Genomic DNA, 23,299 nt, shown 5'->3' on the forward strand with positions numbered 1-23,299 from the left:
TCATGTGCCAAGACATAATTTCCACACCTCCATCACCTTTGGGCTGGTAGATTAACCCATGAACACAAAGAATCAAGATTGCAACAGATTGTCTCCAGGAAAATGGAATGTGTTTTTCTTTGGCAAATTTCATGTTGAGCTTTTTGACCAGCGCTGCATCCTCCCAAAGGATGTGGAATGAATACCTTTAGAATCAAGACTCACCCATGGAAGGGAACATTAATCAACAGTTTTGCAGACCTGTCCAGTTCCTGTTTTGCTGCTCTTGCCTGGAGGAAAGAGTCTTGATAAATTGCTTGCTGAGCCTAGGGCTGAGAATCTGGAGAAGAAAAAAGAAATATACAGAAACAATGATGGGAGGAGGAAGAGGGAGGAGGATGGGATCCAAGCCCATCCTGCTCACGCTTAATGAATTTCATCTAGCAAGCCCTGGCCCCAGATCAAATGTGCTTTCACGCACTGATTGCAAGATGCTTCTAGTGAGATCCGAGGGTCCTGAAAGGGCCTGGTCATATGGCTGGGAGTGCACCCGTGCGCTTTCGTAACCAACCATCTGTGAGAGGTCTTTTTTTGTGCATGGCTTTCTCTTTCTGGATTGGGGTGGTGGCGTATGATGGGGTGGGCCACTTGCCGCCTTCCAGGTGTTTTGGCTTACAATTCCTATCACCCTGAGCCATATTAGCCAAAAGCAAATGATGGTGGGCCTTGTAGGCAAAAACATCTAAAGGACCAGAAGTTGCCCAGTCCTGCAGGATGAGAGGCGACCCAGGTCATTTAAGTACACCCTGAATGCCAAAAAAATGCTGCTGTCGTACTGGATTTTTTTTTTCTTAAAAGCCGATGTCCGGTTTTGTTCGATATATGCCAAAATATGCACTATTCACTTCTGCATGCCTCCCTTTCGCACCCTATAGGTCCACGAACGCATGATTGGCCCATTGTGCTGCTGATTCATCTCCCAAAAAGAAATTGTAATGAATGCAGAAACGTTGAGCAAATGGCTGACCGGTGGCTTAGAATATTCCATTTGTGGTCGGCGTTAATGAATCTTACTTGCCCATAGTGCAGATTAACTAGGTCCAGAGCAAAAGGCCATGCTGAGGGGTTTTTTTTAAAAAAATACTGACACATCAGCAGGCAGGGCCACTTCTGCTTTCCATGACATAATGGAAAAAGCAAGCCTTGGAATAATTTTGAATAGCACCGCAGAGCTCCGGATTAGCTTGCTGGGCAGCTCACAAAAGCAGCTCCCTTTGAACAGCTCTCCATCACATGGCCCTCCCCATGAATGCGGCTGTTCCAGAGCCCAGAAAGGCAGCACTCCTGTCTGAGCATTGGATATGGACCGTTGGAGGCAGGCAACACTTCTGGGACCAGGGCCTGCTGCACCTGGTTAGCTGAGTGGCCAGGGACTGATTTTTTTCTATTGCTTATATGCCGCATAATCCACTAGAGTTGCCGAGGACATCACGATTCATGTGCAATCTGAGCAAGCCGCTCTGGCTGTACTCCTCAGGTTATGCATCCAGCACACATCCCCATTGTTATCCTCCCCACTGATAGCCCTGCGGCATAGTTCTTTGGCCGCAAAGCATGGATAAGAACTTCATTGCCTTTTTCCGCTCAGTTAAGGACACCGAAACACATGTGCGGTCAGCCTCGTGGAAGCACCATCAGGAATGCTGGAGACTTGTACCCACACTGGTCAGCCTGCATCGTACTGAGCCAGGCAGAGTCAGCTTAATTCAAACGGTGCTGGTTCTGCCTCAGCTGGAAATAAGCTGGGCCAGCAGACGCTAGGGGCATTGCAGGCCTTTCTGCATGTCCCGCCACCAAGAGAAGCTGGGTTGGTGGGAACACAGGACTGGGCCTTCTCTTTGAGGGCAACCTAATTGTGGACCGCTGCCCCTGAGCAGGTGGATTTTGCACTTCCGTTCAGGTGGGTGATCTTCATGGTTTTGAGTGATTTTTGAGTATAAACAGATTTTGATCTGTTTAAAAGATCAGGAGCAGAGAACACAAGAACAGCCCTTCTGGACCAGACCAGAGCCTTTCCTAGTCCAGCATTCTGTCCCCACAGGGCCTAGTCAGATCCCTGTGGGAAGGACAGGAGCATAAGAACAGTCTCCTGTTCATGCTCCCCAGCAGCAGAGGTAGTGATTGCCTCGCAGGAATCTGCCCATTTTAAAGCTTTCGCCCCATCTTGTTGTTTTGTCCTTTGCTGTGTTACAATAGTGTAAAGATGTAAGAGTGCGCATTACCTTGCAGGCCCTTTCTGGGCCGAGGGATGCCTCGTACGTCATAAGCAACATCAGGAACGTGTGACTAGCCCTACTAAGTCTCAGGCTCTTGCATCGTGGTTCTTTCCACCAGCCAGCTCACTGGCCGCCTGTGCTGCATTGCCCTTGGCTTTGACACTGGAAGAGGAGGGCATGTGGCACTCACCCTGCTTGTGGCAACTGCAAGCAAGGATGTGAGGAAGGGCGGGGGCTGGAAGGAGCGGCCCCACCTCCAGTCTCTGCACTCTCCATGATGAATCTTAATGTCCATGCACAGCATGAGCACAACCAAATTTTTCAGAAAATTCTGTACTTGCATTGAATGAAAGTGATATTAAAAAGCACAAAGGAAATACTAACCCGGTACCATGATATGATCCTATATAGCTATGCTCAGAAGGAATTCCCATAGAGTTCAATAGGTGGTAGGGAACTGGGCAGAGGACGAGACCCCATCACATTGCTTATGTGGTTGATTGACGAGGGTAGTCCTTTGCCTTACAAGCTCTTCTGAAAGCAACCACCCTCTGCTCATCATGCAGCAGCCGTGGAAAAGGCCTTCTCTGCTATGGTGGTGCTCCCTTTGTGGAACCCCCTCATTGTCGAAGTGGAACCGATGCCGACATTGCAGAGATCTTGGTGCCAGATTAAAACTCGCCCAAGGTAGCTTGCATTTTGGTCTATGGTATTTTATACCTCCCTTTCATGCAATGCCATTTTTAAACGTTATTAGTTTCCACTGCATTTTAGGGTTGTGTGACTTTCTCTCTGAGCCAGCATGTACACGGGGTAGCTAGCAAGCCATGGTGGCCTCTTAAGCATGCCAGTGTTGGGCAAGCGGAGCCCAGGTGTTACGTTACAAACCAGAAGCCACGTGGATACTTGGGAGGCCTCAGTCAATGTATTACGTATTCATTGTATACTAAAGTGAAGAGAGAGGAATGCCATTCAAGGCATGTGGTTCGGCCACCTTTAGTAACATGAGGAACCAGGACAAAAAGAAATGGCACTTTTTGCTTTTCTTACAGGAAGCTGATGAAGCTTTGCTGTGCAATTTGGAATTACAGATTGAATCCCAGTTCTTGCAGGATGATGTTAATGCCACGAAGGACAGATACAAGAAGGTAATGGCTGCGAGTGAAGCACAGGGCTTCAGTGTGTTCTGAGTTCTCTTTGTCAGAAGGGTTTGCCTACCCATCCAGGTGTGGTGTCATTAGAATCAGTCTTCCCTGGGCCTTGGGTTCACAGGTGACCTTCTGCAGGTGTAACCGACCTGTTCCCCAGTTCCGTTCCCCCTTAGTTTGCGATTCCATCATATGCAGGTTAAAAGCCATGCTGTGCAAAAACGCTGGGGGCTGACATGGCCCTCTAGCAGAAGGAAGGGCAGATTCCGGGTTGGCAGGAGTTTGCTTTGAGTTCCTGAAGTGAATGGAGTTCACATTCCTTCTACATGCAAATCCATTCCTGCTCATCCTGAGTAGGGAGAAGCTTTTTGCTGCTGCTAAACAGAAATCAGGAATCCTTGCTGATCGTCTACAGATCATCCAGATATCTATCAGGAACTTCAAATCGACATTCTACTCTTGGCATGTAGTGCCCCAGAAGTCACTTTGACCAGAATGGCTCTGTAGTGCACCTTTCTCACTCTTCTTCAAGAGGAGGTCACACATCTGGGAGTCGTTTTTCCTACTCCAAGAGGCCCCATCTCCAAATAATGAGCGAGAACTGAAGGGTCCCAGAGCCTCCTTTCTGCCCAAGTCTCAAGTTCTGTGGATGTTACTTGACGCTGTTCTGTTGCAACCCACCTAACCCCCGTCCCCATTACCTCTTAATACTTTCCAACAGCAAGGGGCACACGTTCAACCCTAGCAAGTTGTTCTGGGCATTTACGTTCGTAAAACTGGCATCTGCTCCTATTTCAGAATAATTTGGGATGTTTTGTATACCATGCCATCTGTGACAGCCTTCCCCAACCAGATGCCTTCCAGATGTTTTGAACTACAACTTCTATCAGCCCTGGCCCGGCCAGCACTTCCAATGATCAGAAATACGGGAAAGTGGCTTTCAAATTATTTGCAGGGCACCTGCATGGGGAAGGCTGATGCAGCATCCATGAACAAGAGGGCAGAATAAGCAAGCTCAGAAGGATTGCGAGGTATGCAGAGGGACCGAGTGGCTGAGCAGGCTCAAGGCCATAGAATGCCGGCTGGCACTTGGCGTGGGGAGAAGGTGGGCTGGGCTGGAGGGTCCTAGAAGATGGCCAGGCTGGCTGGGACCCTGAAGAGGAACCACTACACATGGCAACCTTTTCTTGCAGGACGCCCTTGCTGAGAACTATTCCTCATCTGTGCCTGGCCACTGACCTACACACAGCTGCTTGCAAACAGGCTGTGCCAAGCAAAGCAGAGCCAATGTCAAATGCAATGCAGTGTCATAATGAGGAGAAACTGAGCAACGAGTCAGTTTTTCCTGCATGTACAGAAAGCAGGACAGGTGGAACCCTATCCAGAAATTGGAGTAGTGGGAAGTTGAAGGCCCAATAAAATGGGCCACTACTTCTCTCAGTATCAGTAAACCTGGATCCCTGCTGTCAGATTACTCCTGCAACTACACCATGACACAGAGGAGACCATTTCAGCCGGTAGTGTGAAGTTGCAGTTTAGTGAAAAGCGATGCATCCCCAAACCCTTCTCTCCAACTGTCCCCGACCCTGCCTCTCCTTGTGCCACCTGGTATTGGACTCTGGCCACGCAGCAGGTCTAAACTTTCTCTTCTAGTTTTTACAAGGAGGGGAGGGCAGGGGGACAGGTAGCAACACCGGCACACTGTTTCTCAAAGTGGGAGTTTTTGCTGTGATAACTTGGAATGGAAATTATTTTGCCTGGTCACAGAACCTCATGGAAATACAGACCTACGTCAGCATTTTACAACAGATCATGCAAACCACGCCCCGGGTGTCCACCATGGCAGCTGGAGTCAGTGAGGTAAGAGTTTTGTTTAATAAACCCTTTCTGTGTCGTGATGGGATCCAGTTTTCCAGATAGAAGAAAAACTGGGAAGAGAGAAGAAAAGGTGGTTAATGAAGCTTTGGCAAAGCCATATTTAGAGGGCTGCATCGATGCTGCTTGTCCTTGCCGAGGCTGCCTAAGGAAGCATGCCAGTACAGTGACTTTTCCTAGCGACACCTTGGTACAAGCATAGGTGGATTTAGGGAAGTGTGCTTTTAAATGCACACGCAGCAGCGTCTGTGGCAATTGCATTTGCACTGGCCATGCATTTCCTAAGAGCTTGACCTGGATTAGTCATCTGGGCCAGAAAAATGAAGACTGGCCTATCCTGAGGGATTGGCAGGGCAGGAGGCATGGTAAAGGTGCACCTGGTAGCCCCGGCCCAACACCAGGCCTCCTTGCACAGGGGTATGTCTAAATGCACGCAAGTATCTGCACCAGCCTGGAATCCCCATTACCCCATCCATGGACCTTGTAATTGTTTTAGTCCCAAAAGAGCGAGGAACCCAGGGCTGGTCTGTTCCGTGATGGGAAGCGCCACTTTTATAAAGCCTGTTCAGCCTCCATGCAATTGGGCAGCCCAAATGCAGCATGTCTGCAGGACTTCCGTGGGTCACCCAGTTCAGCAGGCCATGCAGCCACTTGCAAGGGTGGGACACTTAGTCACAGCAGAGGCGCTTGGGTGGATGAGTGCCCTTGTCCGGGTCAAGGTGGCCATAATCTGAGGGGGAGGGGGATGCTTCTCCAGTGCTGTGGAAGTCCCTATTGTCCTTCCCCAAGGTTAAGAAAATGACCTGGGGAAGGGGCAAAAGGTATCAGGGAAAGAGAACCCCTGGGGGAAAGTGGGCCTGCCTGAAGTGTGTGTTACTGATCACTCAGAATCCCCCTGCAGGCTTTTCAGGTAATCTGTATGAACTTCCAATTTGGATGCAGCAGGGTTTGAACAAGGTGCCTGGTTTGGCTACCATGATAAAAGCAACCACAGTTTGATAAACATAGCAGAGGGACCACAGCCCCAAACAGAACAAAAGGAGATCAACCCTGCCTGCTCTTTAGGAGGCCAGATACTGAAGATGAAACTCAAATACTTTGGCCACTTAATGCGAAGGAAGGACTCCCTGGGGAAGAGCCTAATGCTGGGAACAATAGATGGCAAAAGAAGAGGGGACGGCAGAGGATGAGGTGGCTAGATGGAGTCACTGAAGCAGTCGGTGTGAGCTTAAGTGGACTCCGGGGGATGGTGGAGGACAGGAAGGCCTGGAGGAATGTTGTCCATGGGGTTGCAGGGAGTCGGGCATGACTTTGCGACTGAACAACAACATATGTGTTTTTAAATCTTATTGGTTGTTGGTGATCATCTTGACTAAGCTTCCTTTAATTTTTATTTTTGTTACTGTTAGCACCCTGGCCACCATTTTTTTTTTTTTTTTGTTGGCAAGGCAAGGCAGAAATCCATGTTTCCATATTTTCAGTGTAACGGTCTTGGGCTGGTGCAGGGGACGGGGAGGCATTGCTGCCGGTCGGAGTAGCCAGCCCGCAGCTAGAGAGGCTCAGGTTCCGTTTCTGCTGAAGGCAGGTTTATGGATTTCAAGGTGGCACTCATTTGAAGTGAGCCTTGCTCTGTCTCGCTTTCAGAGCTGTTCCTTGAAATCCCCTATGCATCTCTTGTTTGCACATCAAAGTACCTGGATGGGCTTGTGCCATTTGTCAGCCCATTCCAGTCAAGTGGAATCCATGAAGTGGCAGGGCTTCTGCAGCGATGCAGGCCAGGCCTCGGAGGAATGCGGCTACGCCTCTGATGATCCTTGCAGCAATCAGTTTCTCCCGCCCTTTCTTCTGCTTTGGTCTTAGGAGAAGCTGATAACCGAAAGGAGGATACCAATTCTTCAGGGCCAGTTAGAAGAGTACAAGAGCATCCTTTGCCAGCTCCAGGCTCAGAAAGTGAAACTGCAGACAGAGGTATTCCACTTTGACCAGGGTAACCACAAACCAGTGGGGCAGGGGGTTAAATTTTGGGCATGTCTGGAAGAGGGTTTAAAGATGGAGCCCCTGCGACGAACTCAGAAAAGTCTTCCAGGTCACAGTGAGGCCTCTGCCTTCGGAGCCCCTTCCCTGTCATCTGGCACACTGGCTGAGGCCCCAAAGACCATCTTCAGGGCAAGCTGGGACAGGTAGAGGAAGAGTGAGGTGCCACGTGTGTCCACTGCATTTGGGCTATATCTTTGCACCCGCTTCTTGTGTGGAAGCAGAAACCATTTGGATAGCCAAAGTCAGCTGTCTAGATGTTTTTGAGGGGTGCAGAGGGAAGGTTCACCGCACATCCCTTCTGTGCTCAATTGGATGCTTGTAAACGTATGAGTTCAGACAATTATGGGCAGTCCCATCAGAGGACACCACAATGGCTATTATATGCAGGAGACATTGAGCCCTTTCTGGCAAAGGAGTTTTGTTTGCAGTTTGTTAGGACATGGGGTCGGAATAAAAACAGGCCCCTTCCACATGGCCAAAAATGAGGAAATGTAGCGCCCCAAAAGACAACAAAAGCGGGCATGATTTCACATAAAAATGACACCTGCTAATTAAGAAATCAGCCATGTAATTTAAATACAAGTAAATGCATCCCACCAGACTGAGGGGTGCTGTGACCAGGGGACCTGAGGGCAAGCCCAGTTTGCTGTTTGGATGTTAACTGTTGGTGGGTAACCTCAAAGGCCCCACCTGCTCCCCTCTCTTAGGATTTCCCCCGTAAAGCAGATTTAGACCTTCCAATGGAGAACAGCTATATGTTTTCATCTGAACATTTTCGGTTTTCAAACGGATTGCTTCAGAATTGCTGCTGCTGCTCCTCCCGCTCCCCCCACCACAGCCAAAATACATTAGGTTGATGGTGAAGTTGTGAAGTTCTGCCATGCGTTCCCTCTCTCTGTCCATCGTTGTACAAACACCTCCCCGATCCCAGCATTTAAGAATATGCCCCAAAGTTCTAAGGAGAAACATTTTAAAGTAAAATTAAGTGTGATTTTAATTCGAAAGTGTACACTGCCTTGCTCACAGAACCTCCCACGTTTGTGCTCCTAGAACCATGGGGAGGCAATGAAAGGTTTCCTTGGCAAGCAAATCTTTTGTTTTCTCAAGTGAATGAGCGCCACCTGGTGGTGAATTCACATTCTGCACGCTTTTTGCACAGTGGGGGAGGCACAGCATTTTCAGTTGTTGTACCCAAGACTTCAAGGATGACATTGTTCAACACAACATAATGCCCGCAGAGGAATAAAATAGAGAGGGAAAGCTTGTGTCTGAAGTCTACGTTGATCTTGCAGGACCAGTTCACAATGACACAAAAGGCATCATTATCAAAAAGCTGATAGACTTATTCACTGTAATGTGGCAATTTTAATCAGTGCTCTTCTGTAGAGGGATATTTATTTGTTTATTTATGCAGAAAACCTGCAAGCTGTTTCCCTGTGAGACATTTTAAAGTAAAATTAAGAGTGATTTCATTTCAAGTGTACTGTTGTCCTGAATACTTAAGAAACAGCAAATGCTAAAACGTTGCAGACTTTGTCATAAAGTAAAAATAAAATGTACGAAACAGCAACATAAAAAGACATGCCAGTAAAACATAATAAAAGGGATAATTCAGCCACTGGAAAACTCACTCAACAACCCAAGCCAAATAAGCCCAGATGAAAATAAAACTGTAAATCACAAACACATAAACCAGCATGAGATTCCAGCCATAATGGAAGGATCAGCTAAGCTGACTGACAAAACATTATGTTATGCTGATTCTTTTCTAGCAGTCTTTTCCTGGAATTGTCATTTATGGGTTACTTATTGCTTATCGTGAAGTCAGATGATCTCATTGCGTTCCAGAGTTTTCTGTGTTGTCTTCTTTTGCTTGGTTTTGTTTTGCGAATCTGAGCCGTGGCCAGTTTTTGCAATAAAACACAAGTGCAGCTTGAACCTGCCCAATATAGTACTACTGGGACTTGTAAGGACTACTAGGACTTTAACTGAATGCTTTCCCTTTCATTTTCTGCTTTTACTGCTTTCTGTTCAGCACTGCTAAGTGATTAGGGATCAATTGCCCCTTAATTAGTAGACCAGCCTCTGTTCCCCGCCAGACTGGAGGCTTCACCACTGCTCTCCTTTCACACTTCATTCCCATTTTCCTTTATTTTAAATTCTGGAGGTTTCTCCAGCCCTCTGAGGCAGACCTTTGGGAAACCCAAGGCGCAGCCATAACTTACCTCCTTGTTTTCCATCAGCAGAGGAATCCCATGAGCATGAGATCTCAGGATTGAAGATACTGCTCTTTCTTAAAAGATTATGAGATACATTTTGAAGGCCAGACTAGGTCTTTCACTGCAAATACCAGATCTCTGTTTCTTTCCATGAATGGCTGTGTAAAGTGTGAATGGCTTTAAACCCCAGAGGACTTCTTAGAGTTATTATTGTATATACCACTGTATTTGCAGAGCAGTGCAACGCAAAACAATCTTGACCTTCATCCTCCATTAACACCTCTCCCCATAGTCACTTTTTTGGGCAGGGGTCATTTTTGTCATTCCACACAAAACTGTTCTGGTGATGCCAGCGTCCCCTACCAAAGGCCAAAGGCCACTGTTGTTTCCCCCAGCAGATTAGAAGCAGCACAGCAATGGCTTTCAGCCAGTACAGGTAACTTCAGGTGGACTCCTTTCTGCATCAAGGTACATCAGTATAAATCGGCATAACAATGCTTTGCCCTATCAACTTAAAATCAGCATGACAGCGCTTGCTCCTTTTTATTTTTGAGGGAGGGCTTTTGTCCTCTTCCTGGCACTCAAAACAGATTACTATGGCCTGTAGTTAACCTTGTTTTGTGCCCCCATATGTGGAGCTCACAAGAGCACCCCAGTCATAGAATAAGAGGGTTGAAAGGGCCTCTAAAGCAGGGTGGATAAAAATCAATGTTTTTTTAAATTAAAAAAATAATTTAAAAAAAATCTGTTTTTTTAATTTTAATCAGATTTGTTTGATTTAAATTGGATTTTTTATTTAAATAAAAATGTTTTTTGAGGAAAACAAATCTATCGAAAGACAGTTTTCTGTTTAAGATACATTGTAGTCCAAAGGTTATTGATCATGAAATAAGGATTAGTTTTTAATTATGCAGCATGAGGCTGTGTATTCACGCAGTGTTTGGATTTTTTGGTAAATGAATTCCATTAATCCATTCACAATGATGTCCTGCTCTTCCACAGATTTCTGTAAGATTACTGGGCTATTTTTCCATTTTGTAGATATTATCACAGATGCTTGCTTTTACAGTTCTCAAACTGTGAATTTGAGTCTGCAGAGATCACATGTCTCCTCTTCACAGCAAAAATGTTATAAAATAAACAAACAGAGCTGAGAAAAATCCCATTGTCCCTTTACAAATTATGCACACAGATTCAACCCTTACCTCTTAAGTAGTAAGTTTCAAAACAATTCAGTGAATAGAAAGAGATTGTTGGGAGTGGAATTGCTCTCCACAAGAAGCTAAGTGTGAGGAGGGAGGGACAAGCACTAAAATGAAAGTGAAACCGTTTGAGCAGAACACTCCACAAGTCTTTGGATCTTTTTGTGTCCAGCCTGAGGTTTGTCATGTTATTCTTTCCCTGGAGGAGAAGACCTATAATGGCAGCGAGCCATAAAAGCAACCCAGTTTGGGAATCTTTTCATGAAGTTTTTCTATCTACAGGTAAGGCAGGCATGCGTGCAAATTATGTAGAAAACCATGATTTAAATCTAGTCTTAACAGCAGGGGGTTGGACCTGATGGCCTTCATGGCCCCTTCCAACTCTACTAGTCTATGATTGCATGATTCAAACTGACTCGTGATTTAAATAAATTTGATAAATCAAATCCACCCCGCTGTAAGGTCATCCAATCCAACCCCCTGCTCAGTGCAGGGCTCCAGGTTAAGGAATCCCTGGCAGACGGCTGTCCAGCTGCCTCTTGAATGCCTCCAGTATGGCAGAGCCCATGCCCCGCCCAGGGAATCGCTTCCATTGCCATACTGCTCTAATGGCAGGAAGCTATTCCTGCTGTTCTGATGTTCAGCTAGAATCTGGCTTCTTGTAACTTGAGCCCAGTATTTTGTGCCTTGCACTCTGGGACAATCGAGGAGAGATCCTGGCCCTCTTCTGCGTGACGACCTTTCACATATTTGAAAAGAGTTATCATATCTGCACTCAGCCTGCTCTTCTCCAGGCCAGTCATGCCCAGTCCTTTCACTCTCCTCACAGGGCCTTGTTTGCCACTTTCCTCTTATCGCCCTCCATGGTTTTTACACCCTTCTTGAATTGTAGTGCCCAGAACTGGACACACTACTCAAGATGGGGCTTCACTGGTGCTGAGTGGAGAGAAATAAGTTCCTCGTGTCATTTGGAATCTACACATCTATCCGTGCAGCCCAAAATTGCCCAAATGTCCTACTGTTATGCAGCTCTGGAGACATTTTATGCCCAGGCAGTTCTGATTAAAGAAGGAAAACTATAAAAGGCAGTGGATGAAGTTTGGGGACCGTGTTTCTGCCGCACACTTGGCAAGCTTCCAGAAAGACTAGATTGTAGGTTTCCTTGTGTATAAAGTGCATGGCAAAGTATAAGCTGTGATATGAAAGTCACCCCATGGTGCAGGATGAAATACAGCCGTTTCAATTATGTCATTTAATGTTTTGACGGTTATCTGTTTTAGATGTTCTTTTTCCATAGTTTTGAAAAGCTGTGCCTTCATAACCCTTTGGAAAGCCAAGAGGGGGTGCAGCCAAGTGTAAGTCATGGCTGAGCCCATCTCACAGGGAAAGGAGGCCTCAAGAGGGCCACTTCTGCAGGCCTAATAAGCAGATGGGTCCATAAGACGGGGAGACATGGCAGTAGCTGCACCAGCCCATCGTATGCATGCTCTTCAGGTCTTCCATCCTGCAAAGCGGCAGCCATGGGGACTATGGGAGAGCTTTGCACAGCTCCAAAGGTCTTCACCAAGTTGTCAGCTTGATCCAGGCCTTTTCCTAGCTACCCACCTGCATTTCTGTGTTGCCAGTTCTCTTTGATACTATCAGAGTTGGGCCAGGTGAATGTTTCTTGAAATGGCCACTTAGCAGAAGGCCATCTTGGGCTGGGTTTGGCCATCCCACAAGCAGGGGGCAGTTCCACAGCTTGCCTGCAGGGCAGCATTTCCCATCTTCCTATGATTTGCAAAGCCATTGTTCCTAGCAGTACCGCGCTGGTTAAAGTCCATGAGCAGGCTGATACGCCTTCTCTGAGAAGGTGCCAGCACGTCCGTCCTCATGGCTGCTTCAAGCAACCTCTTTGCTCTGCATTTGTTCAACAGACAACGATGCTGGAACAGACTATTAAGCATACCCAGGAGAGCTACGATGACGAGATCCAGCTGTATAACGAGCAAATTGACACTCTGAGGAAGGGCATAGAAGATGCAGAGAGGACCTTGGAAAAATACACCAGTGACTGCCGCCAGCTCTCCATCTATAAGCAGTCCCTGGAGAGTGAGCTGGAGCGCTACAAACGCATTATTGAAAATGAAGATAGCAGGTAAGAGGCTCATCCGAGCTTCGGGGGCCAAGATACTGCCATGTTTAAGTCATTTTAACACACACACACACACATTAGGCACTGAGTGTATTGATCAGTGCTTCATACTGAAACACTGAGCAGCATATAATTTGAAAATAAATATATAAATATGGAATGGAGCTCAATAGGCAGTAGTTGGCTGCCACCAAAGAGATTTTTGCTTACACCTCTCAAGTCTGAGCATGCCGCAGGTTCTCAAACTGAAGTCAAGCAGTATTTCAGTCCGCCAGTAACGCTCAGCACACCAGAACCATTCAGCATGGACACACACAGCGAGCGCTAGAGCCGTAAGTAGGTCAGTTCCCTTGGCATTCACTCGGAACGGAAAGCATAAGCACACAGCTTAACTCTGGACTGCGGCCTTGGAGCAGCCCCTCTTCCTGTGCCAGTCAGGTGGAGCGAAGGTGGCAGAAGTGGGCAGGGGGGCCTGCTCTCCCCTCGTGCATGTCACATGTTCAGCCGGATGCCCGTAAAAGCCTTTGCATAGCTGGGAGGGGCTTTGTCTGATAGGACAAGCTTGTGGGGCACCTTTGCCCGAATGTATGTAGGAGCCCCGCTGTGTGTAAACGCAGGACTGATGGGGTGGGATGGATGGGGACAGGGGAAGCAGGGGGTGAAATTAGCGTGTGCACCCCCACACCACATCCCCACATGCAGGCTAAAGATGGCATCAGTCACATGATGGCTGAGATCTGGAGCATGAGGCCCACCCACGAGTGTTTCTGGGGACCAGGCATCAGGAAGAATGGAAAGCAAAGAGAAACAGAAACAGAGTGAGTCAAAAGGGACCTCCCGGGCCATCTAGTCTGACCTCTGGCACCAGCCAGCTCCGCTCACGACATGCCCACCATGTGGACGTCCAGCCTATCCTTGAACACCCGCACCGATGGGGCCTCAACGACCTCTTGTGGAAGCCCATTCCACACCCCCGGGGTCCTGACTGTCAGGAAGTGCTTCCTGGCATCCAAATGGAACCTTGGCTCCCTGAGCTTTGCTCCGTTGGAGCGTGTTCTGCCTTCCTCTGCAGGGGAGAACAGGTCTCTACCCATCTCCATGTGACTTCCCCTCACATACCTGTATGTCGCCAACAGATCCCCTCTGAGTCTCCTCTTTTCCAGGCTGAAGAGACCCAGTTCCCTCAGTCTCGCCTCATGCCCCATTCCCCAAGAGAAAGGGGAGGAGGCCAGACCTGCCACTTAAAATCTCAAGGTCTTGCAACTTGAACAATCTCCACCTACCGGGCGGGGATGCTGCTGCAAATACAGAATATGGATAAGGCAGGCAAGTGCCTGCCATGCCAACTAGAGGGCCGCTGCCAGCCTGAGCACATCCCCCAGCCCCAGCCCCTTCCCCTGCTGCTCTGCCTCTCCTCCCCGCTGCCCAGAGCAAGGACAAGCAGGGTGGCTGGCTCTTCCTTCTGAGGGGGAACCTAAGGGAGAACGGCAGAGTGTGTGGATTTTGGACCATGTTTCTCATTTGTGCTACTTGTGCTCATCTGTATCAGCACGAGCATGCATTAGCACAGATGCTCACTTGCACAAATGCACTAGATCCTCCAGTGGAAGCGAAACATGGGTCCAGACATCTGCAGAATCAGCCCAATTGGACAAAGAGGGCTCCGCTGCACAAGTCACAGGTTGGGTTCATAGAACTCTGAGCTCCTCTGACTCCACTGTGGATTCCTCTGGCATTCCCAGGAGCGATCGGCACAGGAGAGCTGCACAGGAGAGGCACAGCCGGCATCTGCGCCGTGAGAAGGAGGCGAGCAGACATGGGGAAGCCACAGGCTGTGTGGATGCTGCTGCCGCCCCTGCTGCTCCACAGTGGAGTGATCTCCCCGAGCCTCCCTCCAGGCCCACAAGGCAGAGCAAGCAGCAGGCCTGGCCTTGCAGGCCTCGGAGTGCCCTGCTGCAGCCTGCCTTCCTGCCACGCATCTCCCCCTGTTGCTGTTGCTTCCCACCACAAAGCCTAGTTCACAGCCCACAGAGTGCAGCTCAGTGGGAGCTCTGAGCAGGAGGCAGGACAGGAGGCGATCTGCAACGGTGTGGTGAGGAGAGGGCTGGGGAAGCAGATAGGCTTCCTTTCCCTGCCTCCACTGCACACAGAAAGAGGAGGTGGAAAGAGAGAGCACTGCATAGAGGAGGAATTTTGTCCAAGCCCATTGATGCATGAGGAGATGGGGACCATGCATTGCTGGCTGTGGAGAGTGAAAACCCTCAAGTGGCCAGTTTTGGTTTCTGTGCTGGCTTCTTACAACAGCAATGCCATCTACTGCACCTTGGCGGTGTTTTGGGTGGTGGTCTGAGTGGACAGCCAGAGCTGGAAGGGCCCGTCTTCAGTAACATTCACAAACCCCCATGTCCAGATTCCACCCATGTACTCAACTCAAGGCTTCAAGTTCAATGGACTAAATTGGAATAAAAAGAACTTACTCAGAATATGCCCATACACCATGCACAGACAGATCTGAAATCCTATAGAAGCTGCCTGCATGGCCTGACCTGGCATGGGGTTAATTTAGAGTCGCAAAGTTTTCACTATTTTGTAAGGCATTACTGTGTGGGAATTTCTTAGCATGATTTCCCTCTCTCTGCTCCTAGGTTGAATTCTGCCATTGTTGGAACCCCTGTAACCCTCTTCACACAGACTTACAGACCCTCGCAAATTCCAGCCCCGAGAGGGAGAGGTAATGGTCTCTTGGTCCATGGGACTAGTGCTGCTGCTGCTGATGATGATGATTGAGATGCCTCTGTGACTACATTAGCATCATGTCTGGCCACCACTGATTTCAACCGGGGGAGGGGGGTCAGTTGGCCATTTACCTATGGGTGGCTGCTATTCAGTGAAAGAAGAAAAAGCTGTATTAACCGAAAAGAGAGACAGACAGACAGATGGACAGACAGAGACAGAGTTGACCATGATAGTGTTGTGGGGCTTGCTGTGTTGCTCTCTTTTGGCCCAGAGGGTGAAAAGGGTGGAAATTTCAGGGAAGTTCAATTTTGGGTAGGTATTAGGAGAAACTTTCTAACAAATAGATCTATTCAGTAGTGGAGGTTTTTGCCTTGCAAGTTGGTGGGTTCTCCTTCACTGAAATTATTTAAGCAGGGACTGGACAACCTCCTGACTGGGATCCTGAAGCCTGCAGTGAGGAAGGGGTTGGATTAGATGACCTCAAAGGTCCCTTCCAACCCTTTGATTCTATGAAAAGGAAGACATCTTGTGGACCACTTGCCTACCTCTGTGTAGCTGGAACATGATGCACATGTGACTGAAATGAAACATGGGAATGCTCCCATTCAGTGGGGCCTTTGCTCGTGAAGGTCAGGACTGCACTGGACTGCAGTCCTTTGCAGGTTGACTTGGGAGTGAGCCTGCAGCCTTCGCTTCATCAGTGCCCTCTTGATTTTCCTCAGGATTGGTAAACTGAGCTTTCCTCTATCTTACACAGTATGAACTGCAGTAATTAATGGAGGCAAAAGCACTGCATCTTACAGCCACTTTCTAAAACCATCAAATTTTAGGGCACATTTTCGTAGCTACCCTGAAAATACGACTGACTTGCCCCTCTTTCTCTCTGTCCTCATGCATGTTTGTGTGTGATATTTTTTTCACCTCTAGTGTGTGTATGTATACGTGTGCTGAGTACATGCTCCTGAATGGGTCCTCCTGAAATATTTAGGAAATGCACAGGAATCAGTGCTGAAAGGATGGCAGCACCAAAGGATTAAATTTAGAACATTTTGTGATAATCTAAAAGATAGGAATGATGACTATTCATGCTTAGAGCAGATCCACTGAAATGAATGGGACTTAAGTTGATTAAATCTAGATCCCAATCACATGAATGGGTCTACTCTATAAGTAAGCATGGATCCAGCCCAATATTTTAAATATCCATTTTAAGTCCATAAAATAAGGACATGGTTAAGATGCTGACTTATGGCTGAACATGGCGCCTGCTGTCTTCTCTTAGCTGCATGCTGTACTGTGTCTGTTTCTGCTCTTTATTTCCTTTACTGCAGACATCACACTGGTCATCCAAGACTTTGCTAGTGCAAAGGTGAGACAAAGAAGTCTGCCCAAAAAAATGTTGCGGAGGAAGGAGATCACATCCAGGGACCTTGGCAATGGTGCCTCCTCATCAGAAAAAATGTATGACCGACCTCTCGAAGGCTTTGATAAAGATCAGCTGGATATCAAACATGAGGGATTTGTGGTAACCAGTGAACATGGGCATGATGATGTAGTGGGAGAAATCGAGAGAGAGAGAGCTGAGGAGGACGTGCCAGATGGCGCCCAGATAAGCAAAGCTTTTGATAAACTGTGCAATATAGTGAGAGAGAGAATTAGAGGCTACCAGAGACCAGAACCCAAGACTGACTTTTATACTAAAGGACGTTATGTACTTGTCACAGGAGAGGGAAGCTACGAAGACCCCAACTTCCTTTCTTCATCCTTTCCTTCTGGAGGTGAGATCACAGTTTCTGATAGCGAAGGAAAGATGCCAGGTGGGGATGACATAGAGCCGATCCCGGAGCTGCCCAAACCATCTGAGCATGACAAAAATCAATTTGAGGTGCAAGAGTGGTCCAAGGTGCAAGAAGACATAACATACGAATACAGATCAGAAGCCAAAGAGAAGGAAGATGTATCCAAACAGTGGAGAAAGCCTGCAGAAGAAGATGAAGGGCCCTCCAAAGAGACAAGCCTTGTGGCACCTGAATCAGCTCCTACAGCAGATCTGAGTGACCGAACAGAAGCAGGGATTTACACAGACCAAGAGTCTGGCAGGCAAACCGCCCTGCCTTTCAAAGAACTGAGCCCTCCAAGCACCATGAGTTACGAGAAGGTAGAAGTGGTGGAATCCATCGAGAAGTTCTCTGATGACAAAATTCAGACTTATGAAGAAACTGCAATGATTGTGGAGACCATGATTGAGAAGACCAGCAAAAAGAAACTGGGAGACAAGAGCTGTTAACGTGCTTCTTTAAAAGGGCCACTTGGTTGGGCAGGTGTGATCCTCAAGTCCTTCTTGGTCCATAGAAATAACACTAGTAAGGTCAATGAAACTCTTCCAGAATGAGTGGTTTGAGGACTGTAGCTTTGCTCTCTCCCTCCATCTTCTGATGGCTTTATAAACATAGCCGATTTTGTGCTTGGTATAAAATTGGTGTTGTCTGCAGTACTGCATGATGTTGTTTTACTCTGAGATCTGAAAGCCAATTCACATGCTACTGTGGTGCGGCTACTGACTAGAAGCCGCTCCCTTATACCTCCCATCCCGTGGTGGTAGCGCATGTGAGCTCCCATTTGCATGGTTGCTTCCCATGTCAGCCTCAATGGTAAGAATGGCGATAACCCATGGGCGCAGAACCTCCAGTCCGTGGATCAAATCTGGTCCTCCTGGGGTCCAAATCCAGCCCTGTAGGGTTTTTCAGAAGACCAAGCCCCCTTGCCCTGGCCTTCCTTCTTTCCCCAACCATTGTTTTGGTGACTTCTTTGGCTTTTATTGTCCAGCTCACAGTCACTACAGGTGTGATTCTCAAGGTCTTTTTTCTCCATAAAGATAACACTAGCAATATCAATGGAACTCCAATATCAGAGTGGTTTGAACACTGTAGCCTTAAGAACGTAGTTTGCATGACTCTAATGGGTTGAGATGCCTCTCCTAAGGCTTAGTTACTGGCGGTAAGAGCTCTAAGCTGCAATATGGTAGCGTTGTTGGCTCCACCCTTTTTCCTTTGGCCCCAGCCACCACTGGAATGAGGTCCCTGGGAGCTCCTCCAAAATTGAGCTTGCACTCTGGCCTGTGGTTATGAGACAACCACAGGATGAGCGGCCGCAGGATAAAGCAGCTATGCATGGAACCTCACATGATTGGTCTGTACAGCCCCACCTCTATACATTGCTTCATGATTTAGGCCAACCAAATTTAAAGGAACTGAATTCCAAGCTCAGTTGCCCTGATTGATCAAGGGAGAACCAAGTACATAGCTGACCTGAAGGTGCATTCCGACATCTACCTGGACTTCATTAAAGTTGATGGATGAAGGAGACAGGGTAGGAGAGTGAGCACATTTCCTTCTAGGGTTATTAGCCTGCTAGGAAAAAAAAACATGATTCAAGCTGAATTTGGGCCAGCGTGCTTGGTACCCTGGCATTTCGATGCGTGTGACACATGTAACTATTAGAACGGATTAACTTCCATATTGAAGTGATGAATCAACGATACTGATACTGAACAACCTGTATTTCTAATGACGCTGTGAACTATGAATGTTAGCTGCTGCCATGTGATTGACTTTCATTTAATAAAAGTGTTGCCTTCCATAGAAAGTGTTTTTCAGAGAATTGGTGTTGCTGTTTTACCACATAAGGCAGAAGGCTAGACAGGGCACTGGGCGCTGTCACCCGCAGCTAACAGTGTGATCCGCGGCACGGGGAGCAGGTCATCCTCAAGAGGGACCGCATGGCAGAACTTGCTAGGACCGGAGCCTAGCACTCCCCGTGGGGTTTGCTGGAAGCACGTGCCATCAAACACAGCGGGACCTGCCTGACCAGTTGCATTACTGGGTTTTCAATTGCAAGTATGAATCACAGTTCATGCGTCATCCTATATCCACATATTGCAATGATTAGGATGTGGGTACATATGTAATGCAGGATGGAACAAACCCAGGATCCTCTTCGGAGCATCTGGGGGCAAATTTGCAGCGTTCACTTGAACGTGAATGCCCAACCGAGGCTGCTCCAGGGAGGTGAAGTGGCAGAAAAATACATTGACTTGTCTTGGCAGGATCGTGTGAATACAAAATATCCTTGGGAACAAGAGGTGACCCCCAGGTTTCCCTTCATTGAGCAAACCATTGGTGCTACTCAGCTGCTGAAGGAGAAGCAAACAGTACGTCTGCATCCAGTGCCTTCTCCCACGCCATGCCTGCCACCGTCAGAGGACACCAACAGTCTCAGCAACAAAGGAATACCCCTTGCACACTGGTTGTGATAAATGCTGGTGCTTACCCAGGCCAGCCTCGGATTTGACACTGGTGAGCAGTGGCCAAGGATGCTGGGGATGGGTCTCTCTAGCCCACCAAGGGTCAGCAGCAGCCACTGCCCCTATCCATTTTCCTGAGGCAGTAGATTGGGCCCTGCAGGCAGCTTTGGGTCCCTTGTAGGCCCGCCCCACCTCAGCGCTATGCCAGACATCCCCCTGTAGCAGGGACTTCTTTGGAGTTGAGCGCATGAGTGCCACACCTGCTTGTGTGCCCATTTGCTGTGTGATACGGGAGGTGGGAAGTCCTGTGCCTTAAGCTGAACTCACAGGAGATGAAGCGCTCTGCGCTCTGGAGCACATGGAGCAGGAGGGGGAAATCATGTAGCATGCTGATTTCCGAAACTGTGTATCCAAGAAAGAAAAGATCTCCATACAGAGCTATAGAGCCTTTGGCATAGAAGAACCACAAAGGTCTTGATTGATGGAGGATTCACTTAGTAAATGCTTAAGAGCAGTCACAATCATCAGGCTATATAGCACTGACTGGGCTTTTCCCTAAAGTTGAGCACTGCAGAATTCCAAGAGTAAATGGCTGGAAGGAAGACAGGCATCTTGCTACATGGCTGCTCTCATCTGACTCTTATTTTTGGATATCAGAGCACTGGCAGTGGGTTTTTTGTTTTTGTTTTTTGCACCCTTTTTTGTTTTCAGCAGAAGCAATTTGTTTGAATCTGTATGTGGATCAGGTCCTATGCTACACATACAAAAAATACCCATATGTGTCTCTGACCACACACAGAACTCTGGATCAAGGCAGTGGATGCAATCCAAAGTCAACAGAAGACATCAGTGGCAAAACTCTGACCGGTGTTGATGTTTCCCAGTGTTAACTCAGACTAGACTATTCTGATTTGTTCAGATGCTAATGCATTATTTGGGTGACAAATTCTGAAAACCTGCTCATAATAGAAGCAATGTTACTGGAATTATCCCTAGTAGTTTTGCAGAATCATTCCAGAGTTGCCTATTTTTAGAGCCTCCCTTTTCATCATTTAAAATAATCCTTCCAAAGGCATTCAGCCAGCCATTATTTGAGTTCTTTGCAAAATCTTAAAAGGGTGATTTATGACCTGATTATGAATCCAGCCCTGAAGACCATGAGGAACATACTCCTGTCATTCCACAACAAGAAGTGTTCCTATGTGTCAATGTACTGCTAGCATGAACCTTGGAGAAGCTATCTAGGATGCCCCCATTGCTTGGCTACATATTTATCTTAAACCCAAAATGTATGTGCACAGCATCTTCAATGGAGATAAAAATGCTCTGCACAAGGAACAAGAGATCTGTCAGTTCTCATTTAAGTGTTATCTGCAAATAATAGGATGATTTCTGAGACTCTCGTTTCAAAGTAGCTTCTGATTCATTTTCCACATGCATGCATGATTCTCTAAAAGCCACTCAGTTTAGGTGTCACTGCCCTGTACTCTTGGCCGCGAGTCCTGATGCAGCACAGTCAAGGCCTCGCTGGGCCAGAAGCCTCTTGGCACAGTGGCCAGCCAGTGATGAGAAGGCCACAAGCAGGGCAGGGGCCAGCAGTGCTCTCCTCCTTGTGTGCCAGCTCGCAATGAGCAACTGGCATTGTGGCACACGCTGCTTTTACCGAGGAGGTGAGGTATCGTTGTTGCAACAGTTAGCAGGACACAGCAAATCTATCAGGCTCACCTGAAGCCGTTGAAGAGCACCCGTTCCATTTTTCCGTTCCATTTCCATGCAAATTTGTGTCTAAAAGGTGTGCATGAAAATGTATACATCTTTCTATATGCATTTCGCCCAATATGCACATGTCTGTCTGCATTTTTGCAAATATACACATCATCTCCATAAGACATATTGATTTTGTGTGCACAGTTCCCTAGCACGTATACAAACAGTCCCTGGGTTACGAATGAGTTCCATTTCTGAAAAAAACAGAAATTCATCTAAGTCAAATTTGTCTGTAAGTTGGATCACATATAGCTGGTCGTCCACATTTGCAGGTATTAGTGGTACAGGCCCCCCACCCCCGGAAGTGGAGAAACCATGAATATCTCTAGACCTCCACACCTCTGCCCAAACTCAGCAATACCTGCTCTTTGCAGCAAGGAAATGCCAGAGAGATTTCCCTCTGAATGAGCAGGGCAGGAAGGTCTGCTTTGGAGGCTTCCCTCTATATCCGTTATTTCCTCTCTCTCTCTCTGCAGTGGTGCTCTGGAGGTCCTTCCTCTCTCCCCTTGGGCTTCCTCTGTCTCTATGGTAGTGATGATTTTCCACAGCAATAAATTAATGTCAGTTTGTTTGTAAATACAAGTTGTTCTTAACTTGAATGTTCATAACTCAGTAGCCGTCTGTATTTTGATTACTTTTTTTCCTAACACACACCCTTTTGTGTGTATTTTAATAGTGTTTTTTTTAATTGACAAGCATGATCACAAGCCCAGAATATGTGCAATTATGTTCTGTGTTTGAGGCTGCCTGCATTGTGATTTTTGGTGTACATCAAAAAGTATATTGGGTTGCAACCGATGATCATCAATGGGAGTGTGGAAAGCATGTTGCCCAGGGAACCATGAGACTGGCACCAGTAAGTTCAAGCCAAAAATCTGGGAGCTGTGGAAACAATGCGGGGTTGTTTGTGGTGATGGGTAAACCCAGCCAATGAGCGCATGAGATAAGTGTGCCTGAAATTGCATTATGGTATGAGTACATGTACCCTGGATTAGCTACCTTGGTACCAAACTTCTTTTCAAACTGGAGTTACAACGCTTGATTTGCAGTCAGTTTCACTTGATCGCAAACCTGGACTTGCTGTCTCTTACAATGTGTAGGAAGAGTCAGTGTGGTGTGATGGTTGGAGAGATGGACTGGGACTTAAGAGATCTGAGTTCTAATCCCTACTCAGCCACAATGCTGACTAGGTAACTCTGGGCCAGCCATTCGTTTTCAGCCTAACTTACCTCTCAGGGCTGTTGTGAGGATAAAATGGACAGGAGAATTATGTAGACTGTCTTGGGTTCCTTTCAGGAAAAAAACCAGGAGGTAAATATAATAAATACACACATGCATACATAAATAACTCATGGCTCTGCATATATTACCATTGCAAGTTTAGATGCTCACACATGTCGAGACATGGAAGCAGTGCATAAAATAGTATTTGAGAACTATTAAGGACATTTCAGATATGTTTCCTATTTGTGTCCATGTTGCAACCCTTTTCCAAAAATGGCTCTTGTTCTGGATTTAAATGAACTGCAGAGCTCACCAGAACACATTTCCGCAATACAAAAAAAATCCTTACTTGGGGGTTGCAATCAACACACGAGGACTGGGCATGTGGTCGCCTCCACT

The 23,299-nt window shown here is 47.3% G+C and overlaps 1 protein-coding gene across 1 annotated transcript in view; it reads left to right on the plus strand.

Moving 5' to 3' along the window:
* Positions 1–17,893, plus strand: part of BFSP1 (beaded filament structural protein 1) — a 32,320-nt gene extending 14,427 nt beyond the window's left edge. The window contains exons 3-8 of the mRNA XM_044454622.1: positions 3,308–3,403; positions 5,171–5,263; positions 7,139–7,246; positions 12,653–12,873; positions 15,516–15,601; positions 16,938–17,893. Of these exons, the coding sequence (XP_044310557.1) occupies positions 3,308–3,403; positions 5,171–5,263; positions 7,139–7,246; positions 12,653–12,873; positions 15,516–15,601; positions 16,938–17,893 (1,560 nt within the window). The remainder of the gene's footprint in view (positions 1–3,307; positions 3,404–5,170; positions 5,264–7,138; positions 7,247–12,652; positions 12,874–15,515; positions 15,602–16,937) is intronic.
* Positions 17,894–23,299: the final 5,406 nt, after the last annotated feature.

The sequence above is a fragment of the Varanus komodoensis genome, unplaced genomic scaffold (genome assembly GCF_004798865.1).
Source record: "Varanus komodoensis strain SLA01 unplaced genomic scaffold, ASM479886v1 scaffold7_3, whole genome shotgun sequence".
NCBI lineage: Eukaryota > Metazoa > Chordata > Lepidosauria > Squamata > Varanidae > Varanus > Varanus komodoensis.